The sequence below is a fragment of the Chinchilla lanigera genome, unplaced genomic scaffold (genome assembly GCF_000276665.1).
Source record: "Chinchilla lanigera isolate Chin_1 unplaced genomic scaffold, ChiLan1.0 scaffold00092, whole genome shotgun sequence".
Lineage (NCBI taxonomy): Eukaryota > Metazoa > Chordata > Mammalia > Rodentia > Chinchillidae > Chinchilla > Chinchilla lanigera.
Genome location: NW_004955493.1, coordinates 2,669,535 through 2,695,222, shown reverse-complemented (window position 1 = coordinate 2,695,222; position 25,688 = coordinate 2,669,535). Strand labels below are relative to the sequence as shown.

Here is a 25,688-nt window from a genome sequence, read left to right as displayed (position 1 = left end):
GGCTTATTTGCCTATGTTTTAAAAGTTTTGATTCCCACAAATCTGTAAGACAGGTGGGGAAAATAACCTCCACTGAACAGATAACTGGAAAAGTGAACTTGTTCCAGGGCACGTGGGAAGAGCCAAGATCTAGGGACTGGTTGGTTCCCTTCCCAAACCCTGGGGCTCCTGGTACGTTTATGTCACCACCCCATATCACATGACCATGTGGCACGGACTTATAAATTAAGGTGGTCTGGGTACCAACCCTGGCTCCATCAAGTGCATTAAAGGTTGTACAACCTTTAACTAAATAAGCCGAGTTCCTTAAACTAAAGTTTCCTATTATTGTCACATGCACCTACCCTGCAGGGTACATCAATGGAAGAATACTCTAGAGTCTATGTTGAGGAATTCATTATTAATAGCATTATCATTGCTAGGAATGTTAAGATTTTCTGTTAGGTACACACTACATAGTAAAGCCACTCATCATTTGTTTTTTGTTTGTTTGTTTGTTTGTTTTTACCAAGCTTAAGTTGAAGTTTTGTGTTTGAAAGTAATTAAAACTTAGATGAAGATAGTGTGTATATTCTTTCATTTAAAAAATATAAAAATGTATTTTCCTTTGAAATTAGGTATGAAACTAGAATAGTCATTACATCCCTGAGCACGGGGCAGATGGGCCCTGCCCTTGACATTCCTTTGCTGTTTCGTTCTTAAAATCTTAATAATTGCTTTCTTTTAATCCTGAGAGATGAAACAGCAGACATGTTAGGAAAAAAAAGGAAAGTAATCAAAAGTTGTAAATAAAGTTTTTTACAAAGCGCACATCCAATACCGCACAGGGTGGCAAGGGACTGTCACTCAGCACTGTGCTAGTCCTCCACCAGGAGTGGGTCGACGGGCTGGGGGCCCCCGGCTGGGGAGGGTCCTCCAGGCTCTGCCACCCAGCATCTCCCCACTCCAGTTATGAGCATCAGGAAGATCTGCTTGACTTAAAACACGAAACGAGCCTGCCCACCGAGCCTGGCCAGACACGGGAGGGCGCTGTGACGGAAGCAGGCTGCGGAGCTCCCCGTCAGGGCTCAGGGGGAAAAGCTGTGTGCCTGGGGACCAGAGCACCCCGCCGCGGTCCCAGCGAGCCTCACACGCCAGGCGAGACGCTCCAGGCAGATGCACAGCCCACCTCTCAGTTACATTTTTCATAGTCTATGGGTGGAACCTGCATTTGTCAATAAACTAGACATGCGCTTTTTTATTTTCCTTCTGGGTCCCAGGCAGGTGTTAACCCTCCAAATTCTGGGAGTCACCATGGGCCAGAATGTCTGCCAGGACAGGCAGAATGTCTGTCTACCAGGAGAGGCTGGGGAGGCCAGCAGGAAATCGGCGAGCCAAGCACAGTGTTCAAATGAGGGAGAAGGACTTCCAAAGGACGGAGGGACTCTGAACTTCGCCTCCAGGTGCACAGCTGTCCTTTGGTATCCAGGGGGACTGGTTCCCAGTATCTTTTGGCTCCCCAGATACCAAACCCATGGATACTCAGGTGCGTCAGTCAAAATGGCACAGCGTTTGCTTTGAAGCTGCACACGCCCTCTCATACACTTTACATCTGCAGATTACTTAGACTATCTAATGCAATGCAAAACTGGAGTAAGTATGTTAGCCCGTGCTATCTAAGGAACAATGTAAAGAAGAACCTTCTACATGCTCCATACAGAAGCAATGTTAATTATTTGTGCTTTTTTATATATATTTTTGATCTGTGATTGGTTGGCTCCATGGCTGTGGAACCCAGGGATCAGCAAGGCTGATGTATTCACAGGTATAAGAAGCTCTCAGGAGAGTGAAGTAGAGTGAGCTGTGTGGTGAAGTATCACCTCCAAGGCAGGAAGGAGGAAAACAAGGCACAGAAGTTGTATGCAGTATGCTAATGTCTTTGTGTACGCTGTGGAGTGTTTCTGAGACTGCACACGTCCTCTCTGCAGCGCCACACAGGTCCCCGGTCACATGGGACTCTAGGAAAAAGAACCAAGCCCAGTTAGGGGCCGAGAGGAAAGGAAGACTTAATTTCACTGAATAGCTTTTGGTGCTGCTTGAGTATTTCATCTTTCAGATGTTTTTAAGGAAGGGAAGATCAAAGTATGAAATAATGTGATGAGGTCAAGAAAGATAACACAAGCCTAGGAGAGGAGGTGATTTTCAGGACACTGATGACTCAGACAGAAATGATAATGGAGTGGTGGGAGAAGATGCCAGATTGCACCAGAACTGAGGGGAGAATGAACTGTCATCCGGGAGAGGTAACAAGGACTGGCAACCCTTTCAAAAGTTTGTTTATATGCAAAGTATGACAAGGAAAAAGCCTCAGCAGAAGGAATCCCTGGATGGAAGGATGGGATTTGTGAAGATGAAAAAAGACAGTCATGCATGGTGGTGCATGTCTGTCCTCCCAGCACTCTCTGAAGCTGAGGCAGGAAGACTGCAAGTTTGAGCTTAGCCTGGATACCTCAGTGACTTTGCAGATCCTGTCTCAAAACAATGACAAAAAATGGAATAAAATAAAACATGGAAAAGACGTAGTGTGTTTATGTGCTACGGAGACGGCGAGGAAGGAGCGGGTGCTGCTGCTTTTGTCCACCCTGCGGGCATTCCCTCTTCCTCTCGTCACAGAAGGACCCACGTCCTCTCCTCTCTCAAGATGCCTGGCTTAGATAGGAAGAGCACAAGTTCCTTGGCTACAGAGGGCAGGGGACCCTGGCCCAGGCAATCGGCTCAGTCCCTCCCTGGGTGACACAGAATGAAAGGTGAACATATGACTCACCATCTTCCAAGAAGACCCAGTCCCAAGCTGCTGGGAATGTCAGGACAAACAGTTCTTTTTTGGTAGAGGTTACTGAGGTAACGGGACCGGATTGGTTACTGCTGTGTGCCCAAGAAAGCCCCCTGGGAATGAAGGATGATGTCAGCATAGGGGAAAGTAGAAATGGATGACCGCTGGCCCTGTTTGAGATCATTCATCCAGATGCATCCGCACACTCACTTTTCCTTTGTTGGTCTGTTTAATCCAATTGCTGTTTGCGACCACGCAGTCTGGTTAACACAGAGAGAAGCTATAGCCACACACTGGACTGGCAGAGGTGTTGGGGAGACGTAAGGATGCTGTCCACAGCAGGGATGGAGGCTAGGCTTTTCTTGAAGCGGGTGGGGCACAGAAAAAAGGAGGTCAAGAAGGACAGGGCAAGAAATGGAGACCCACCTACCCACAGCCATTCACAGCTTCACTTCCCCTGCGCCTTCAGAAGATGGGGCTATCAACTGAGACCAAGGGGGCTGGAATTCCATGAAAAAGATGCTCAAGGACTTCCCCGGGGGACTTTAGAGAGGCTGCCTGGGAAGGCAAAGGGCCCAGGTGAGGCAAAACCTGTACATGTGGAGGCTCAGCGGGGTCCTTATTGGCCATCTCTACTCAGTGCTACGCAGCACAGTTCCCGTAGAACCCTGGGTCTATCCATCTACATTCTTCCTGCTGGATCCAGACTTCCTGGGTGCGTTTGTTCCTCTTCGCAAGTTCTCCCACCCTTCTGTCAATAGCTTCCTGGAATTCTGTGATCATTACAACCTGGCAGGGTTGGCAGCAGAATTCGAGAAGCTGAACTTCACGGCTGCCCACCAAAAAGAGTCCAGCTCCCAGGAAAATATCGAAACTCAAGTTTGGAGTGAGAGGAGTTTAAGTTCTCTCTAGCTGAGTTCTAGTACTTTCGGCGGATGAGAGAGTTAACACTACACTGGCTGAGAGTACGGGCGCTGGGGTGAAGAAAAGGACTATACATTGGCATTAGGACTTACAGGTTGTGTGACCACGGGCAGGTTACTTGGGTTCTCCAAGCCTGTTCTATGACATGGGGGGTAATAATAGCACCTATCTCATAGTATTCTTTTGAGGATGAAATGAGAACAATAAAACAGACTTCTACTCTCCAGTAGAAGTAAATACTTTAATAGAACATGCATGATTTGCTTTAATGTTATGGTTGTAAACAGTGTTATTAATAGTCTTCGTTAAATGGAAGGCCAGTTTTCCTACCCTAATTATGTTATATTCCCTTAAGTGTAGGTCACTTAAGCAAATATCTGGGCCTCTGGGCCTCTGTTTTCTCAGCTATAGAATGAAGAAGTTGAATTCCACTTCTAGGGTCATCTTTTTTTATGTCTATTATATTTTAGTAGCTTTTGCCGGATGTATCCTAACAGTTTCAAACTCCCTCTCGGCATGCAACCTTCTCTTCTATCATTTCAATTCAAACAGTTGGCTTCTCTTCCAGGGGACAACTCAAAGTCATGCATCTGGCAGATGACTTAGGAATTTCACTTGGCCCGGGGACCTGCCAGGTTCAGCCATCTAAAGGGAGCCTGGTTTGATCTTCAGTTTAAATAGGTTCTCCTTGGCAGAGGTGGGGTTACGCAGAAAGGGATGGACAGACAGACAGACAGCTTCCAGCCTGCAGGTCCTATATGATTCTAGGCTACTTGTTCATGAGTATGGATGTAGCCCAATAGTCCTGATTAAGACCTCTGCAGATTCCACACCTTAGGTTCCCCGAAGAAGCCCCAGAAGCGAGTGGGAGAACATCTCCTCCTTATTGAGCCCCTCTCCACTCCTCCCCTCAGACGCTGCCCTGCCAGTGGTCAAAGTCTGCTGTCTCTGTCAGCCTCAAAAATCAAAGCCTTAAGGAAGGGGTGAGATTCATTCTGCCGGTGAACTGCAAACGGTGTGAACACGCTCCTTGTTTGTTGCAGTGTTTTAAAATAAATTTGAAGTTATTTGAATTGTAAGAATACTGTCTTCTTCTATGTGATAAACACCATTAGGTGGTGTTACCATGGTTCTCTGCCGTTAATGTAAACACCTTTTCAGGGGCTCTGAGAAGACAGTCTTCTGGCAGTCTTTCCAAGGATACGAGGCCGTGTGGGGTCCAGTGTGGAGGAGCACCTGGGCGACTCTCCCTGAAGGAGGAGCACCTGTGTCCATTTTGGCTGAACCTGACCCCGTTTCCATGTACTGATGAGTACAGCGCTGGCTGGGACTTTTCCTTATCCCCTCAACTGGCTTGAAGCAACGCAAATCGGGGCAGCCGCGGTGCCGATGTGTAACCTTTGAAGACAGGCGTGTCTTCCCGGACCCCCACCCGCTGTTCCCGAGTGAGCCGGGAGGAGGTGGGATGTGTGAGCACGTGCTCCACGCTGTCAGCTGCGATCCAGCTTCAGGATAGAGGCTCTGACTTCCTGGGGCTTGAAAAATTACACATCAGAGCTGAAGCACCGACCCCAAAACATTAGATACTATCTCAATTGTGTTATGCACATTACTATTTCTACATGTCCTTCTCTCTGCATATGGCAGAGGTGATTTCAGGCCTCCTACCTACGCCAGCTCATGGTGCTCACCTACTTTCCACGGTTCTCAGTCACTCACCCTCAAGCCACTCCCTTCTTCACAAATTAATAAAACCCGGGTTTGGCCTTGGGGCAAGGCCTTTGTTCCGGATGGCCATCATGGTCCTGGACTTAGGACCCCTCGGCTCCCCATAACTACAGATACACCTCAGTGTCTCTATTCTCGCCATGGGTTGGGCTAGAAGTGGTAGACTGGAATTAACCCACCAGAACTCCAATAACCTCTCATGAGATCACAAATACCAACTTCCTGGGCTGCAGTGAGGACCAGAAAGGGCTCTCCACAGTCCAGGGTTCAAGTCTGGCTCTGCCACCTGCTAGATCTTGAGCAAATGGTCAAGGTTAAGAGCTTCCCAAGCTCCACTCCCAGTGACACGGACACCTGTATCACAGAGCCACTGTGAGGACGGAGTGCGCTAACACCCGGAAGACACTTAGAACACTGCCTGGCCCAGAACAAGAAACAGCTCCGTATTTTTTCCCATGTATTTGAATAGAACAGGTTTTAGGAGAATTATTTCAAATCACCATTTTCCAACAGGTATTGTTCTCTGGAGTATTTGGTACCTTGGGGGAGTTAAGTTCAATGCTTAAATAAATCATACTGAGTAAAACTTAGATCCCTTCCTTAAGCCTTGAATTTGGAGTTTTAATAGCAAACACACAAAGGTTACAGTTTCTGGTTTCAATTCAAAATGTCAGCACATCAAACACACACCTTCAGACACACAGACAGAGGCACTTACTCGTAGTGTAAAGGGCAATTGGGCTTGGAAGGGAATGTCACATGAACAGGATTGCAGCTCATTAAAACAGTACTTGAAGCTTTTGACCTCTGCTATATAAACAATACTCTTGGATGACAGAGTCACCGAGAAGCCAAGGCCTGTGAGCATGAACTCATTTCTGAAACAGCTTAGCCCTTAAACTCGCACAGGATATGGGCAAGAGTCTAAGATCAGATAACTTACGTATCGTTTTGGAAACGATACTACAGTTGGATGGGACGGGGACCTGACGGTTTGGGCCTGCAAGATTTCCAGGCCTTCCTGATGTGCAGACGCCTCAAAATTATGAGGCTTTCTGTAAAGTGAAGATAAAATAGGTAACAAGAACAGAAATCAATGGAATCAATCGGTCACACAGGTGTGAGGCCTCATACAGGCAGAAGGGAGCGGGGCAGGGAGGGAGCAAGCTGGTCATGTCTCCATGGTGGCCGCTCACGAGACAGCCCACAGGGGCAGGGAAAGGAGCTCATCCAAACGTCTCCTTTTTTGGGGAACTGACATCAGATTGATCAGCCTGATCATATTTTAGGAGACCAATGGAGCCACATTTACTGGTGAGCGGGTTTCTATATACATACACACACACACACACACACACACACACACACAATAACACTTAGGGCCCCACCGATTACAATGAACCCGGATGTGCTTGGGGCCCACTTCTCTTCCCCTCCCTCCTCTAGGAGCTCCTGCCTTGCTAGCTGGGTAATCCGATCCCAGGGTCACCTTGTTAGGGACGCCAGACATGTGGCCCCCCCCCCCCCGCTTCACAGAGAGCCCACATCAAGAGACTACCACCACATTAGAACACTGCCGAGCCTCTCGGAGGGAGGGAGACAGGATCTCACCAGGGCAGTTCATGATCGTGAGTGAATGCCCTCAAAATCTCAGTCAGGCCCTCCAGTTTAAACATACTACACTAGCACTTCCTGTACAATGACATCATGGCACCGTGCACTACAAATGTTGCAATAAAACAGGCACAATACAAACACGCAAAATGGCACAGTCTCAGTGCGCCCTCTGTTTGCGACCATGCTACGGAACCCAGAGCTGGAGCTCCCGGCCGTGGGGGCGCTCCCCGGGGAACGGCCTGCAGCACCAGGAGACTCCCTAACCGTCATCGTCCTCACACTGAAAGGAGGAAGTACAAGCCGTGGCCCAGCTGTGGTCTGCTCTGTGCCTACAAACCAGCACTGCAGACCCAGAAGCTCCCTGACAGCCCATCTTACTCATTTCTCTGACTCGCCAGGCCAAAGTCTGGGCCCTCTGGCTCCTTACCTGAGCAGTTATGAGCTCTAAAGGGATTAGAGGCCACCTATGGCATGCCTCAAGCAACACCTACCAAGGGCCTACGAGGTGCCAGGACCTGAGGGGGCAGGGGGCAGGGCCCAAAGGAGCACAACCTGGGTGCTCTCAAATTACTCCAACCTGCCCAAGCTCCCGCTGTCATGGGCCTACAGTAGCACAAGAAGCACTTGTTGGTCCCAACTGGCCTCCCTGTCTTCACCCTGCCCACTTGAGCAGTCATTGTGATCCTAAAAAGATCAAACGGCCTTTTGTCTGCTCAAGAGTGGGAGCAGAAGCTAAAGGTACTGCAGCGTCCTGCACAGGTACTCCTTCCCATGGCCCGTCTGGTTTCCTGGGCTTTAACCCTCTCCCTTAACCGCTCAACTTGGCCATTTTCTGTTCTTCTTCAAACCCACCGGGCAAGCGCCTGCCTCAGGGCTGTAGCACCTGCTGCTACTACCCGCTTGAGCCATGTCCACCCCACCTTCCCACGCGGCTCCTTCCCTCCTGCACCTTCTTCCTATTTGCTAAAGCATCACTCTCTCAGGGAAGCTCTCCATGTGCTTTGTTTAAAACTGTGCTTGCCCCACTCTGCCTCTCCCAAGCCCTACCCCCTGCTTTTGTTTCTCCCGTAATCTTCTCAACTTCTAGCATGTTGCACACGGCACTTGCTTCTGTGTTTACTGTTTGCTGTACACCCTCGAAGATAAGCTCCATAAGGGAAGGGGTTTTTTCTTCTGCCTCATCGTCTGCTTCAAGGGTGACTCAGCATCCGACGGTGCCCCCACTGGAAGGCAGAAGCAACACATGCTCCTTGCCCACCTTCAGCTGTGCCATGCGCTCGAGGTGCTGACACACAAGCTGCCACCTCCCTCCCTCTACACATCAGTTCACAGTGGTGCGCTGCGTTCACCAGAACATTCTGTACCTTGCTTTTTATTCCCCTTCGCTATGGCCCGGTGCTACGTTAGATCTGTGTACTGCACGCGCGACATCTGCAGCAACAGGGTCTGCCATTTGACTCACAGCTGGCTACACCCTGTTCCCGGCCACACAAAGCATAACTAAGGCTCCAGCAGCCTCCTATCACTGGCACAGCCTACGAGAGAGGCAAGGTCTCACGCTCACCCCAGACCAGATGAATCAAAATTTGCATTTTAACCAGATGACTCCCATAGGCACGTTCAAGTTTAAGAAGTCCTGCTAGGCTGCATCGTGGCAGCTGTAGCGCCGACCAGCCTGCGCAAGGACAGAAGGCAGGAATCTGCAGCGCTCCTCGCCTGACCCCAACAACTCCGTGCACTGCCTGCTCGCGCCCCTCCCTGGCTGTGTCCCAGAACACACCGCAAAGGCATGGGGTGCTGTGACAGTCTGCAAAGGCAGCAACCAAATTATAGCCCTTTATAAATAGGGTAGTAACTCACACACCACACAATTTACTTCAGACATCCCGCCGTATGTAGGGAAAATACCTGCCTCCTAATACATATCCATGTATTACAGCGTCTATCTTATGGCCATTCATTTATTTATTCATTCATGTCATAAAAACTCGTGAGTATCTCTGATGTGCTCAGCCCTCCACAAAGCACTGAGATTTGACACCGAGAAGTCACATGATCTTGTAGTCTACTTGAAAAGACAGATGTTGCATGGAAGGTGCAATTGCAACAGCAGGTGAGGAGTTTGACGATAGGATGGAAGCAAATTCCTGCTCAGGAATCAGGAGGATCCTCCCTGAGGGGTGACACTCTACCTACTTAATGAGAAGGAGCAAGTCCCCCTCGTCAAACGGGAAGGCAGGGGCGTAGGAAAGTGCTCTGGGTGTCCTGGTGGATGGCTCTCCACGGCAGAGTCAGCAAGAGGATGTGTAAACAACCAAGGAAGCCCAGGAATTCTGGCTCTTAGGGGCGCAGAGGTCTGGCCTTGGAAGACTCAAAAGCCATTTGTGGTAAGTAGCGATGGGTGTTACCCTGGGATACCAGAAAGCCATCAGGGGACTTTTAGCAGAAGACTGACACAACTAGATGCACATTAAAGAAAAATTACTTTGTACCTTACAACAATGCACCATAGCTCGTGTCTTTTAGTAGTTTCAAATACTCTGCAAACAGTTCCTTGCCACCATGAGAGATGGCACCGGAACAACTTAAAAAAACACATTTAAAGTGATTTTAATGAGCCTCCAATAACAGCACCCTTCACCAAGATTGGCATGTAATCCTGTTACTGCCCCATGTTCCTCTTGACTTAACAGCATGCATGAATCAGGTGCACTGACAGATACATGCATGTGTCTTACTACCCCACAGGCACACAGAACTCTACACACCCTCAACTCAGGCCTTTCAGAAGTGACAGACAGAAAGGGTGGGGAAGGGGAAATATAAAACCCTGGGATGGGAGTGGGGGTGCTGAGGCCCATATCTACAATGTCAAACATATGAGCAGGTTGAACCCAGTGGGTGGGTGGTGGGTTCACTATTATCACGAACAACCCTCTACATTCCCAGGTTCCACATCCAGAGATTCCTTCAACTGCGGATTAAAAGGATCTTTAAAAAACTGTGTCTCCCCTGAACTTGTACAGAATTTGTTCTTGTCGTTATTCCCTAAGCAATACAGCATAAGAACTATTTACACAGCGTTTACATTTATCAGGCATTATACATGCTCTAGAGAGGATTTAGAGCATGCAGGAAGATACTATGCATTTCATATAAGGGACATGAGCAACCGGGGATTTTGGTATCTGCAAGAGATCCTGAACCCAACCCCTCACAGGTATCTAGGGATAACTACATTTTAATTCAGTCAAAAGTCATCAAGGGCCAGGTCTGCCTCCTCTCAGAGCCGGATGACACAACATGTTGAAGTAGATAGCCCCGTCTACTTGCAATATTCTGAAAGTCACTGTTAAACCCACGAGAGGGAAGTCAGGACACTGGTCACTTGGAAGTAATAGTAAAGGCAGAACAATCAGTACTTTGTGAAATCAGTTTTATTTCATCCAGATATCTAGAGCTCTCTCTTTCTGAGCACCGTCTACGAGCCAGTCCTTTCCTACTCATTTTCCCCTAGCAGGAACGTTCACAACAGCTGCCCAGGCAGAATGGACTTCGGCTGTCAATAACCAGCACCAGCGGGAACTGGCTAAATGTCATCCTGGTTGGCATCATCAGCAATTCAGAGATGACAAACAGCCCGCAGGCCACAGATAGGTCATGGATGTGTTTATTTGCCCTGCATTGTTTAATTTTTAAACATTTCTTGCTGACACAGCACGTAATGGGGAGAATTTATCTAAAAAGCTGATTTCCAGTTTCTCATGAAACGATGAAGATGGAGACAGGCTCGGTCTGCACCAAGTGCCAGCAGAGCCTTTAGCTTCCCCAGCTTGCCTCTGTCCCTTTCACTTCTTCTTCTAGCTCACAGGCCCTTGTTCTGCCTTCCCAGCACCCTCTGGGCTCCTCTAGGCATCTGAGTCAATGGCCTACCCCAGAAGCCAGCAGAGGCTGGTTCCCAGTCTACCCAGAAAGAGGCTTTGCTCAACACAGAACATTGGGCTCCACCCTGGAACTGCAGGTTTGGGAGGTCTATCTACAACAGGGTCCTAGAAATGCATTTCTAGTGTTTATTTCACATCACGTTGATTCTGCTGGCCCAGGGAACCCACTTTCAAAAACCCTGATCTACAACTGCAGAATGAGCCCCAGAGGTTCACAGCTGGTGGGATTGGAAGCGTTCACATCTTTTCACCCGCCAAGTAAGGAAAGGAGAAGATCCATATTTTGACAACTCATCAATAGCCATGCAAAACCCAAATGGGTTATGAGTCCCACCTCCAAGGTGCTAGTGTCCTGAGCAGAGTCACCTTCTCTTCCAGGTCACCTTTTGAGCTTTTTTCGAAATGGTTCAGTAAAAATGGTGACATTGCCCAGGATAGGCAGAGCCCTCCCCAGCACCGAATGCACAGGCAGACATTATCCTAAGACAGCCGGGCAGAATGCCACACGGACCCACCCCTGAAAGACCCCACACCTGACATTCATTACTGCATGACACCACTAACGACAATAACAACCAACTGTCCCGTTAGGTACCAGGCACATCCAGAATGCTTTGTGCATCCTAAGCACCCTCTCATGTAGCAACTGTTATCATTGCTGTAGCACAGACTGTGAAGCAATGGATCAGAGAGGAGACTGACTGGCCCAGTCTCACCAGCTCTGGAATAACTGACAGGCTGACCCACTCTGTTTACTAAGGCTAGGGTCAGGAATGTTGTGCGCAGTCCTGTGTCTGTACTTGAAGATGGGTGTGGACGACCTGCAGAACCACAGGCCCCTGGCAGCGACATCAGAAGGGATGAGCTCGTAGGAGGAGAGGGGCGGGACCGAGCCTGGGCAGCACAGGATGCAAGCGATGAGGCAGCATTTTACACAGTCAAAGGCAGGCTCTACAGAGACGTGGTTCTGAGGAGGCTGATTAGGTATTAATGTATAATTTGCAACAACTGGAAGGGCCACAGAGTGGAACTGGCTGTTCTAGCAGACCTGGCTTCCCAACACCTGGAGGTATCGAGGACTCACCCAGGATGCTGCAGAGCTGTGACTTAACCCTCTGAAATGAGGAAAAGGGGCAGCACTGGGGAGACGTGGGACCCACCTGTGACACTTTCTTAAACTATGTGCCCTTTGGCCCTGGCCTTCCCTGTAATCCTCCAGGGGAGTGGGACAGACTGTCCAGAATCTGGAACCTCCCTTCATCGCACCCTGGCTGAAAGACCTTGGACACAGCACTTAACCTTCTAGCCCCCATCTCCTCTTCCTTAACACAGGGTACAACAGCACCTGGCTTGTTAGGCTCACTTGAGGACTTAATTAGATGCTGCATATGAAGTGCTAAGCACAGTGCCTAGCACATAATAAGTGCTCATGAAATTAACAATTATAGTATCAAAATAACTAGCATTATCGTTGTCTTCACCTCAACACCAAGACCTTACAACTCTAGGTTTCAGTGACAATGTTTATGTTCACTTTTCAGCCTCAGTAGGTGGTTGTACAACCCGTAATAAAGTCCCTGGGTCTGTGCTCTCCTTAATTTAACAAAGAAATATCCTCCCAGCCAGAATCACAGCTCTGATTAACTCAGGTGCAAACTCCTCCCTGACTTTGGCAAGTCCTTCCTGCTGGGTCTTTGGAGATGGAAAACTCTCCTGGGGGTGCAAGACTATGGGGGAAAGTGGAGCTTTTATTCTTGAATTGTACAGGGTTATCGCAAAGCCATGTCTACACCCCAGTGTAGGCTGTGGTTCAGGGCCATGCCAGCTTCTGTTTTGTTCTCTTTCTCCTCGGTAGAAGCTGCTGGGTGAATTGCTCTTATTTACTGACTCAGACATAGTAGTGTTATGTTTCAGAATTAAATTTAAATACTGTTGAGATAAACAACATGACCTTTTCAATGTCGGTATGAAGAGAAAATGACACAGGTGAACCCAGGAAAGGAAGGCAGAATTAGATCCGTTATCACAGCCCCACAGTGGATCTGAACTCTGCTCTCTAAAGAACCCTCCCCAAAAGTTGTCAGCTGAGACAGTTAACAATAACTGAATTGCTACAACAAGAGCTAATAGCGATTTTTTCCCCCTTACTACAGAGGCCAGGCTACGTGAATGGAAATCTCCATATAACTTCTAGCACAGAAATGTGAATGGCTACATATATTCAAGTAGATGCCATGATGTCTACCCGCCGGAGAGCATTCAGAGCACAGTGGACAGAAGAAAGTGTGTCGTGTGTGAGGCCCCAACAGCCAGAGAGAACCATTTACTTACAGCTTTTGGTTTATATGGAGGTTGGATCTCTTTGCGTTCAAGTTTCTCCCAATCAATATACCGGAAGAACGCGTGCTCTTTGATGTCACGTTCGCCTTCAGGCCCACAGCCCAGACGTTTGCCTGGGTGTTTGGTCATCAGCTTGAGGAGAAAGAAACACATTGAGCTTAATGAATTTCAGAACAGGAAATGTGAGACACTCAGAAATTATTATCCCAGTGGTTTAAGAAAGGAAGAGCAATGAAGAATTGCAACTAATTGTATTTTTTAGCTTTTCACGTCAGGAGTAATTTCCTCAGCCAGGCCCTTGTAGAGGGGACCCTACACTAGCAGCTATTGCTACTTCCCTGGAATGTGATCCCCGGGGGTGAATCAAGCCAAAGCCTAAATGCGGTTCTGAACTTCGAGCTAGAAATGTCAGAAAATCCACTTTGGTTCAAAAAGGAGTTTTATGCAATTATTCGTGCATCTAATGAGAACACTTTCAATATCCCCAAATTCCCCACTCCCACCATGAAAAAACTGACATTTGACCAATGCAAAGGATGCTTTCACTCAGATACTATTTACATTTCTCCATAAAGCGCTTGTGAAAATAACAGAACAGAAGAAAAAATATTAGTCCAATGGACCCAAGTTTCAAGTAATCACTTTCAGAAAGCTCATTAAATAGTCAAAACCAAGCCTAGCTCATTTCCTTGTATCACACATTACACTAAACTCCACTGAGGGTTCTTTGGTGTTCTGTTTAAATTACTTAATTATCAAAACTCTCCATCTTTAGGTCTCTGAGCCAGTGCTAAATAACAAGATGAATAGATGCTCTGAGATGAAACCAGACAGGCTTCCTCTTATAAATGAATCCAAAACAGCAGGAAAATATCTCTGATCTCAAGACTTCAGCAAGTGCAGTCAAGATGGAGGAGTTGGTGGTTTTAAAAAAAAGACTACCAAGAAAGCATCAAAAGAGAAAATAAAAACAACTGGGACACACAAGCCCAAGAGGCTTCCTGGAGTAGCCATGATTTTGCCCAGAACTGGCTGACTATGGGATAGGAGTGATCTTAGAAATGTACGCCTCCACCGTGGGACATTCAGCTTAGGATGTTTCCTGCTTACAAGATAATTTATGTTCATATTCCTACGCATATAATTTCCAAAAGAATTTATCTTCCACAGGGAAAAATCATTAGGCCCTTAATGTACTAAGCTACTTCTTTATTACAGGCATGATCCTGCCTGATTGTTACAGTAACCCCAGGAGGTGGGCTGTTATTTCTCCCCTGTGGAATGACAAGGCAATGGGCACCCAAAAAGGTTAAGCAGCTACAAAGACTCACAGAGCCAGTGAAGAGTCAGATCCCCCTCTGCCTCGCTCTAAAAGATTGTCTTTTTAAAAACTGTATTTTAAAGAGAAGAAAAATAAACAATAAAAACAATGGTATAAAATTCCAAAACAAGATTGCAGGAGATTGACAATGGTTAGTGCATTGTGTATTGTTATTTTCTTTTTTTTTTTTTTTGTGTATTGTTATTTTCAAAGTAGGTGCTCATATTACAAGATACAGGCATGAAAAACTGATCAAGCAATATAGGCATAAACTTTCCTTTCAATGAGCTAATAGCAATTAGTAGTAGAACTATCTTAACTATCTTGTGTGTATGTCTATATATATTTATATACTTTCCCTTTTCCCTTCCTTCTTTTCTCCTTTCCTCCATTCTGGTTTTTTTTTTTCCTTCTAAGCAAAAACTATGGGCTTTTAAGAGAAACAGAAGAGCGTTTCTATTTCCTGTGGTTTCCCAGGGATATCTGTGGTCTGGCTTGTTTAGAAAAAGTTGACAGAGGGCAGGATTGATGATAACAGTATCAATAATGGTTTCTGGGTGTTTGAGTATATTGTGTGTGTCCAACCTCCGTGCGGAAGTCTCCACAGCCATTATTTATTCACTAGTCTTTACAACAGCTCTGTGGGGGCTTCAGCAGTTATGCTCCCAGCACCCATCGAAACTGGGTGCAGAGAAGCAGAGGCATTTGCCTAAGGTCATATAGTGCAGGAACAGCACTGGGTGTTGAGCAGCTCTGCCCAGCCAGAATTCTAGCGGCTCCTTGCAAATCAGTCGCTGTGCATTTCCACTCTAACCTGCAGCTAATATGGGCTTTTCTCAGCTTTAAGCTCGCTCCAAGTGGACAGGGCAAGTAGAGCAAAGTTTTGCCATTTTTTAGGGTAGAAAATAGGGCCTTTAATGAGGTGGACATATGAAGGCCCTGCTTCCTGGGGAAGGTGTCTGTTTTCAAAAGCCTAGCCCAATTTCTATGCAAGCAGGAGGATGCCAAGCAGAGGAATGCCACTGCAGAAACACCGGCGCTGACTTGGAGTCTCTGCCCGGTTCCCACACTCTGCTCTGACGGGGCTGAAGCCATGCAGACAGCTGGGTTTAATCGCTGTTCCAGTCTCCGATCACCTCCCAGCTGCACTCCCTGGGGCTGCTGTTTGGGAGAAGGCGGATGTCTGTTTGCGTAGGCATCACCTTTTCTGCAGAACGTCAGCCCTGAAGAGGGAGCCCACACTGGACTGCACCCATTCAAATCAGAAAGGTCCCCAAACCCAACAGCGAGAAAGTCACCCCAGTTCATCCTGAAGGTTACGGGTCCTGAATTAATAGGAAACTGCTCTACCAGGGACGCTGCTAATTGGAGCTGAAGCTCAATGCAGCTGACCTGGAAAATTCTCTCTCCTCTATGACCCACTTAGAACCCCCAGCTGTCCAGGCAGGGCAGGCTTGTGAAGGGGAAGGCCTTGAGCACGTATTGAGCACCCACTAAGTGCCAACACCATGCAAGGAGCTTCCTCTTACGGTACCTCATTTAATGCTCCTTGGTACTCTGCTCAGTGAGTGTTTTTATGCCAGTTTTTAGAGATTAAGACACAGAAGCCAGAGATACAAAGGGATTTGCTCAAGACCGCACACCTAAGAAGTGGAACGGTGGAGATTTGAAAAGGGTCTCTTGATCTTCAAAATCCCCCCACTTGAAAAAGTCTCACTGCAGGGGACACAGATTCCAACGCCAAGAGGAAAAGGCAGGTAACACAGGTGACAGCATTCGTAATAGTAAGAAAGCCTAAGAGCTCCAGAGCACAACGCCAAGCTCGAGTCTAAGTGATTTATAGGTATTAACTCATCAAAGAACCTGATGTGTGATGCTGTTATCGACCTCACTCTGCAAATCAGGTCAAACAACTTCCCCACGATCACACGGCTAAGGCTGCCTGGACTTGGATTTGCACCCAGATGGAACTGGGCCAGAGGGTTTTTTTGCAAATTGGAGAGGGCGTGTCCCGCACAAAGGAGGCAGGTGCTTCCCATCCAGCTGATTGATGCTCTGTAGAAACGACAGCCAATGTATCAAGACCTGCTTTTGCAAGAGAAGCTGGAAAGCTGAATGCTTCTGGGAAACCTCCTAATCCTTAAATGTTGGGAATTATTAAGCGAACTAAAACCTCCGTGTATGACCTCTTTCCGCTGCTTCCCCGGTGGAATGTCTACGAGGGTGTGCACTGGCCTTAGTCTCGCCCTCTTTTATCTACAGGCTTTGTTTATGCTCTTAATAAAGCCCTGGGTCTCTCCTGTGTTCCTCATTTTTCCTCTCACTGCCTCTCACCCTCAGAGAAAGTATTTTCAACCAATTAGCTTTGAGATGTTAGAGTCTGAGACTAATTCGCATGTGGTTTCCCCAGGGATATGTGCATCTCAACCTGTGTAGCAGAAACACACAGCTTGTGTGATTTGTGGAGAGTGGGAATTTAGGCAGTGTCACAAGTGTGAGAGGTTGGCCCAGCTCTTCCAGTCTGGGCCAGGCCTCAGTCTCACTTGCCTGAGTATTCCAGCCATCCTTCACTCAAGCCAGCTCCCACGGCATCTGACCTGGGTAAGGAAGAGCATGCTGCGTAGGGTGTGGGAAATACGCAAACACCCGCAAGATCTGGGTCTGTTCCAACACAGAGACGGGAACCCACCATCAAGGAAAGCCAACTTCTAACCTGCCTGCACCCCTGGTTAGCAGCAGAGCAAATCCTTTGGAAAGGCATCCTCCTTGGACAGTATTTTCTGAGAACCTCATAATGCTTTCACACTTCCATCGGTTGAAAGATTGCTTCGTTGGGCAACACATTTAAAGGTAGTGATTTTCAAGCCACATGGGGACTTTCTCAAAATACTGCAATGCTCAGACTTCAATCTTTGAGGTGAGCCTGAGGTCTATGCATTCTGAAAAAGCATTTCAGGCCGTCTCATGGCTGCAAAGTGAGGATCACAGATCTCCAGGGCCCCACACAGGTCACCAGGGGCATAACCAGGTCCAACACAAGACACATGGCAAATAATTCTTTCCTGGAAACTTGTGCCCTGCTTTCTTCACAAATGCAATTTGCACATGCCACAAGTGTATGACTATGCACACTTTATTTGCATATTGGTATTGCAGGAAGGGGGTAACAGGGGTTTGGGGACATGGAATTTGGGTTGGCTCATTAGAGCATACCTTCAAGTCAATACTACTTGATTTTCTTAGAGCAAGGATTACACAGCCTTAGTATTAAGACACACACGCTGCAGAGCAAGGTACAGAGAGTCCTGCCCCCTCTCACTAACTCCAGCGCTTAAGCAAAGTCTGCTTCCTACCTCTCTCATTCCTTAAACTTCCCCTGCACTGGGCCAGGAGCTGGAGCCCCGCAAGGTGCAGTCACAGGTGTGCCCCTGCAGTGCTTTTGTGCAAGTTACAACAGCTCTCTTTCCTATGGGAGGCAGCGGCTCCGTATCAGGGCTCTAATGTCAGCAAGAAGAGCGGAAAGCGAGGTTCTGTCTGTTCCCCGCGGTGCCGCACAGCCTACATACGCCGGGTGCGGCAGTCCTGGGCTTACTCACCCCTTTGCAGATGGCCACGGCTTCCTTGGACATAGACTTCGGATACGCCACGTTGTGTTCCATGATGGACTGGAAGAGCTCATCCTCATCTTCTCCCTCGAATGGGGCCTGTGGGACAGAGGGCAGCGTGGGAGAAGGTTCCTGCCTTTGCCCTCCCCCAGCTGCCTCTACCCGCAGGCTTCCTCCCTGGGCCTCAAATGAGGCCACGCTCCAGGGTTTTCAAGAAGAGAAAGAAAATGTCCCGCAAACTTGGATAACCCCAAATCCAGGGAAGTCACAGACGTTCAGATTTACGAGCTGCTACCAAGTTATCGGATCCTTCTACAGCAGCCCTGCGGACCGGAGTGGAGGAGGGCTTCTCCTCCAGCTCACTTAACACTGAATTACCTGCCCGGCCAACATCTCGTACAGCAGGACTCCGAATGCCCACCAGTCTACGGACTTCCCATAGGGCTGGTAAGCGATTATCTGCAAAACAGAAAGCGTCTGTAAGGAAGGCGCAGTCCACGCAGCTGGAGACTGAATTCACACTTCTCTTCCCACAAGAGTGGTCCTCACGGGGGCGGGGCGGGGCGAGCTCTTCCCTGGCACGTCCCCTACCTACCGTGAAACACAGCGGTGTCACAATCGGAGCAGGCCCGCGTCTCAAGGAATGGACAGGAAGGTGACTGCCCACATGAACTGTTTTTTCACTTTAGCTACTCAGGCCATGATGAGCATGCGTCACAGATAAACCTGCACCCAGGCAAACACCTGTGCATGTCATGTTGTCTTTTTAAGCCCCGAGGATGGTATGGTGTGTATCTGCTTTTGTGTGTACTTCTATGTGTGTGTGTGTGTGTGTGTGTGATATTTCAAAACCTATATATGGCATTTTAAAGAAGAAAAGCTATTTCTGTTCCACTGTACAAAGTACATTTATATGAAAATGTGAATCTATATCATACTACTAAACTACATATTTAGAAATGATTAATGAGGGAAAAGAGAAAAGAAAGAAGGGGTAAATATGTATACGTGTATAGAAAGAATAGCTAACAGAGTTGTACTACTGACTTTTATTGCTTTATTGAAAGGAACAGTTAATGTTTAATTGTTTGATCAATCTTACATGTCTATATTTGTTTATCTGAGTAACCAATTTGAAAATATCAATATGTAATATAGCAACCAATGTTAATTTCCTATCACCTTGTCTCAAATTCTGTATTGTTTGTATTATTTTTGTGTTATTTTGTAAATGTATGTGTGGTTGTTAATATGTTTTCATTCTTTTATCTTTAAAATAAAAAAAGAAAGAAATGGTTAAGATGCCACATGGTTGTTTTGTTTTTTTTTTGTCTTTTTGAGACAGGGTCTCGCTGTGTAGTTCAGGCTGGCCTTGAGCTCACTTTGTAGCCCAGGCTGGTCCCAAACTCCCAATGATCCTCCTGCCTCAGCCTCCTGAGTGCTGGGATTACAGGTGTGCACCACCAAGCCTGGCCTGCCATGTGTTTTTTTAAAACCATAATTAAAAATAAACTTCATTTTTTAAAAAATAAAAACACTTTAAGAGTAATAACATTTGTTGCTATTTTACTATTTAGTTAGAAAATACAGACAAACTAAGAGAATAAAATAAAAATCATGCATAATCCTTTGTCAAGAGAAAATTATGACTAATATTTAGTTTATCTCCTTCTAGACTCTTTTTTATGAATATATATTGAACTGCATATTGAATATATATTGAACTGTATGTGTGATTTACATAAGCATAAACACTTTAGTAAGTGGACCTTTAATAAAACGTGTGATCACTTAAGTTTTCCTTGCTAACATTTGTACACTGACGAAATTGGTTTTTACTCTGCATAGCATTCCACCGATGGATGTACCAAATCTAGCTTCTTAATTCCCAGTTGAATAGGTATGTTCTGCTGCTAAATACATATTCTTGTAATTACATATATGGACCTCTGTCCAAGTATTTCCATAAGATAAATTCCTAGGAGTCGAATTAGTGGACTAAACAGAGTACAGTAAGGGATGTGATGGAGAAGTCTAGTAGGCATACGGCTGTCCTCCTTCTAGTGTGCATGAGTGTCAAAACATCTGTGCCAAAGAGGTGTAGAGATGACAATGCAGAGACCAGGGCTGAGGTCTGGGGGTTGAACTGTCCAACGCTGATGGCTGATTTCTACTTAGCAAGCCCATGACCTTAGGGAAGCTATGTAACTACTTCTAGCCTCAGTTTCCTCTTCTACAAAGTGAAATTTACCACAATCTCTGCATCATGGGGCTTTGTGGGGAACGAATGCTATACCAGGGGACCCTCACAATGTTAGCATTTACTAGAATGTTCTCTATTTCAGCAACTGCTTGCTTTTCTCAATAGAGATACCGGAGCAAACCTGGCTATGACGTGAGTGACTATTTCTCAAACTCTACCTGCTGCCTCTGCCTCTACTCTAAAAGCAGAAATCTGGAGATGTTGTTGGAAAGACACAAAATCTCAGTTAGATGGAAGGTAGATATTCAAAAATTCTGAAGTACAGTATGGTGACTATAGTTTATAGCAATGAACTAAATTCTTTTTCTTTTTTTAACTTTTTCAATACTGAGGATTGAACCCGGGGCCTTTGCACTGAGCTACATGGCCACCCCTTTTCAGGCTTTGAGACAGGGTCCAGGGAAGACTTAAACTTGTGATCCTCCTGCCTCAGCCTCCCTGAATGCTGCTGGGATTACTGTCAGGCACCACCATGCCCAGCTAGGAATTGTTTTCCTGAGAACTGCTGGGTGTAGATTTTCATCATCTTCATCATAACTGTATCTATATTTCAAAAATATTTTGTATGTGACAAGTATATATTTTTTCTTTGACAATTAAAAATAAGTAAATAAATAACAAGCAATGCACTCTGAGGGGAAGCAGGCTAAGGCTCAAAAGCCCTCAGGGAGATCACCTCCCATGGAAAGTGTTTTCACACTTTTAGGGTACTTTGCGCCTCACGACAGCCCAGCAAGTTAATCCTCTTACAAAGGAAAATAGCACCTGGGAGGAGAAAGAAGTTGCCAGAGGTGATGCAGTTAGTTAGCAGCAAAGCCTGGCAAGCCCTGTGGTACGTTCTTCTCAACCTTGGGCTGGAAGAGGAGGCAACTCAGGCATCACAACTCCCTTGGAATGACTGAGAGCCACAGGCCCGGGGCCCCACTGCACAGAGAGTCTCACTCAGCAGATCTAGAGAGGGGGCCCAGCCGGGCTACATCTGAAAAGCTTTCTGCGTGACTTTAAAGGGCAGCTAGAGCTGGGCACCAAGGGTTAGCAAACACGTGACACAGCCAGGAATTGGAGTCTAGCTTGGATCGGACGTCCCACTAATTAACCAAATGATAACAGATCCGAGGACACCACACAGGGACAATTCTGCTGGGTCCTAATAAATAATCAACTTTGAAAAAACAGGTTACCCTGTTCTTATTCAAGAAATACACACATTTACCTTGTGGAACATGTAAATAGTATACAGATGGAATGAAGCTTCTCTTTACCTGAGCTTATCCCGGGAGGCCATAAAAGTGAGAACATTCTCCAACTGTCTCGGTTTTTTATGCTTTTACATGCACATCCACACACTGACTGAAGACACATTGCAGTCTTCCACATATCACAGTTATTGCCCAGAAATGCTATCATATTGTATTTAGCATTCTCTACTCAGACTTGTTTCCTCTTTGCAGTATGCTTTGGAGATATTTGCTATGAACACATATATCTAACTCATGCTTTTGAACTGATGCCTAGATTTGTTTTTTTTGTGAGGTGCTGGGGAATGAACCCAGGGCCTCACACACACTAGCCCAGTGTCCTACTGCTGAGCTATATCCCCAACCCTGCTATAAAAATTTTATTTTGACACAAAGGCTTGCTAAATTGCCTAGCCTGGAAATCCTACTACCTCAGCCTCCTGAGTAACTGGGGATGACAGGTGTGGGCCACCACATCCACCAGAATAGCTTTTTATACTGGAACTAAATCACAGTCTATTGCCCTTACCCCTATTGAGGGGTATAATTTCACATTAATATACATAGGTGTACACAGGTCTTTCTAAGGGCTTCATAGGATTTTCTAATGTGAATACAGCATATTTTCGCTAATTTTTCCTTTATTGATAGACTTTAAGGTTGATTTCTATTTTTCATTATTAAAAAACAATGTTGGGATGAAAGCAGGGTTTAGAACACATATTCTTCCACCCCTACATATCAGCGCGAGTCTGTGTGCTTACGTGTGTGTGTGTGTGTGTGTGTGTGTGTGTGTGTGTGTGTGTATATGTGTGTGTGTGTGTGTGTGTGTAAACTAGCTAGGCTCCTGGAACACGAACTTTTGGAATAGGAGGACACAGGTTTTAAATTTTACGCCAAGTTAGTTAAACAGGGATTCTCATCGCCACGGTTGTGTATCACAGTCCACACTGACGGACAGGAATTTCTGAATGTCTCTTTCCAAGATTCTGTGCCAGATCTTCAGTTCTTTTTCTTACAAAACTCCAGCTGCAGACTGCAGTGTGCCACCTTTCCAAGCATCAATTCAGATAAAACAGAAAAAGGATCGCTGGGCATCAATTATTGTCCTGTGCTATGCCATGTTGGGGGACAGCATCTAGTCACTGACCACTTCCTCTGGGAAGAGTAAGAAAGAACTACAAACAAATCCTGGTCTTTTGTCTGTATCTTTAGCACAGGCAGAAAAATCTGGAATCTCCCAGGGTTTATCACAGCTACCACACACACAGTACACAGCCCCTGTGTCATATGTCAGCCTGGAGAATCTGTTCTCTCTGTCTCTCTCTCAACAAACACTTCAGTGTCATAATTAGGAGGTATCATATGGCCACAAGCCATAGCAGCTTGACGAAGAATTTTACTGATGTGTGTTGGATGGTTCTTTTGAGTTTTATTTAAATTTTCTCGCAAATCTTGATGTATTTTAGGCCTGAGCTTCTGGATGTATGCTAAGTTAATTTGCATGTGTGATCTCAAAGGAATGAGTTAGAGTACAGGGTAAGGACCAACATGAGATTCTGCCCTCAACCCTTCCTGCCTCTCACACAGCCGTCTGGACAGCAGTGGGAGATGCTGTCACAAGGCAGAACGTGTATGAGGCATCCCACCAGCTCTTACCTCAGGGGCAATGTAGTCTGGAGTGCCACAGAACGTCTTGGTGGTCACCCCATCCCAGATGTTCTCCTTACACATGCCGAAGTCAGCAATCTTGATGTGGCCCTCAGAATCCAGCATCACATTGTCAAGTTTTAGGTCCCTGCAGCAGATAAGAACACAGGGATTTATTTGTTATTTATTTTAAGCCAACCATTAGTTACTTGTTATATATGAAACACTCTGATAGGTGTTGTGCAAAAACAAAGGTAACTGTAAACCAGCCCTGGTCCTCTGGTCACTTACAGTCTGGCAAGGAGCAGACAGAGGGCCCATAAACCTCTGTGCTTTCCTGTGTCTCATGAGGACACAATGAGACGGGAGCTCTAAGAAAAGAGGAAGAATCCCAGAAAGTTAAACCAAGGCCACAGCATACAAAGAGGCTTCTTATAGCCAGGAGAATTCCAAGAGTCAAGCTGCAATTTATGGACCCTTTGCATGTTGTAAGAAGATATAATTTTCACAAAATTATTTTTAAAGTGTCTCTGAAAATCATAACGAGAAAAACAAAAGACGGAGAGAAACTTGTTTAACTCCAAGTACTTCCGGTGTTTCAAGGCCACTTCCTGGAAAATGACCCAAGAGTTCCCATTGATTCTTTCAGTCAAAGAACACTTCCTGCACACCGCCATGTGGCAGGCACTATGCCTGGAGCCAGTTATATTAGCTGTGAACAAGCTGAATAAGCACGCTGCTTTTATTCAGATTAAAGTCTATTGTAGGGAAAAGGATAATTAACAAATATTCAAATCTATGAGCATGATTACCATAAATTCTGATAAGTGGGATACAGGAAATAGAGAAGACAACAAGACAGTAATGGGAGAAAATCACTTCCAATGGGGAGTCAGGAAGGACATCTCTTAGGCAGTAACCCTTGAGCTTTAACCTGAAGGGTATGTGCTACACTCTCATTCTGTTATTTCCATTTGTGTTGACGAGGAGAACTTGATCATTCTGGGGAACACCTGCATACTTCCAGCATATAAGATCACCTTAATATCCATCATTTCCTCCTAAACATATACTCCAAGGTTAACTCTTTGTATTTCAGCACCAGTGAATAGGGATAATCTATAGGTCAGACTATCTCGGTCCTAACAGCAGATGAAGAAGTTCAGTTTCCTGAGAAGTGAGAGCACCTACTTCCCAGTCCAGAGCTCTCCCCTAAAGCTTCTTGGTTGGGGTGTGGAGGTCTATGGTTTCTGCTTATTTAAGCATCTTGGGGTGAGTCTACCACTTCCTGATTCTCAAACCATCCATGGCCCTAACTTCTAGCCCCTGAAGAAAGGATGGGCCTGTCCAGCCAGTGGAAATACCACATCTTGTTGGCCATGGTGATGGGTTCAGAAATGGACGTGTGACCCAATCTGTATCTATAAAAACGCTGGCAGTTTTTCAGGTACCATCAGGAAAGAAGTAAGTTCTTTTTATATTGGGATTGGAAAGGATATAAGCACAGTGGCTTCGGTGATAAAATGTAAGCCTAAAAGCTCCAGGGGTCACTTGATGGAGAGGCAAGAGCTCGTAAAGATAAGCAGACCCTAGAGGGTGGGTGATAAAGCAACTCATATAACATCGTTAAAACAGCGGCACCATCCAAGATGAAGTTCAGATCTTCCCTGGACTTTTCAGTTATGGCAGCCGATAAATGTCTCTTTTAGTTTAAGTTAGTTTGAATTGAGTAGCCATCATCACTTCCAGCTAAAATGCTACAACCTGAAAACATATCTCCGCATCTCTCATCTGTATCTGTGAAGGCTCCTCGTCCAAGGGGAGGTCCATTTGCACCTCCCCTTGCACACAAGACAGTGGAAGAGACTGTTCCCAACAGCAATGGTCTCTTCCACTGTCTTGTGCGCTGTCCATGGTACCAACCACGGCCAGCCTTGACACTTCTCTGCAAGCCATGCGATACTCCGAATGCCATGCTCAACTGAGACATGCTGGACTTACAGCAACTTCCCTCACCTAAACATACTGGTTGTACTGTGCATATTATTTCATTAATAACACCATGCAACCTCCCCTCCGCCTGACCACATACCCAGAAACAGGCAGCAGGGTCAATTAGAGAAATGATAATGTCTTCATTTATTATAGAAAAGGAAGGGCTGGGGATTTAGCTCAGCGGCAAAAGCGCCTGCCTGGCAAGCGCAAGGTCGTGAGTTCGGTTCCTGGTACCGGAGAAAAACCAAAAA

General features: G+C 46.3%; 1 protein-coding gene across 1 annotated transcript in view; it reads right to left on the bottom strand.

Moving 5' to 3' along the window:
• Positions 1 to 25,688, bottom strand: part of Prkcb (protein kinase C, beta) — a gene marked incomplete at its 5' end in the record, with an annotated part of 315,029 nt that overhangs the window by 15,300 nt on the left and 274,041 nt on the right. Inside the window, 4 exon segments of the mRNA XM_005405341.2 lie at positions 13,357 to 13,497; positions 18,283 to 18,390; positions 18,670 to 18,750; positions 23,452 to 23,590. Coding sequence (XP_005405398.2) covers positions 13,357 to 13,497; positions 18,283 to 18,390; positions 18,670 to 18,750; positions 23,452 to 23,590 — 469 coding nt within the window.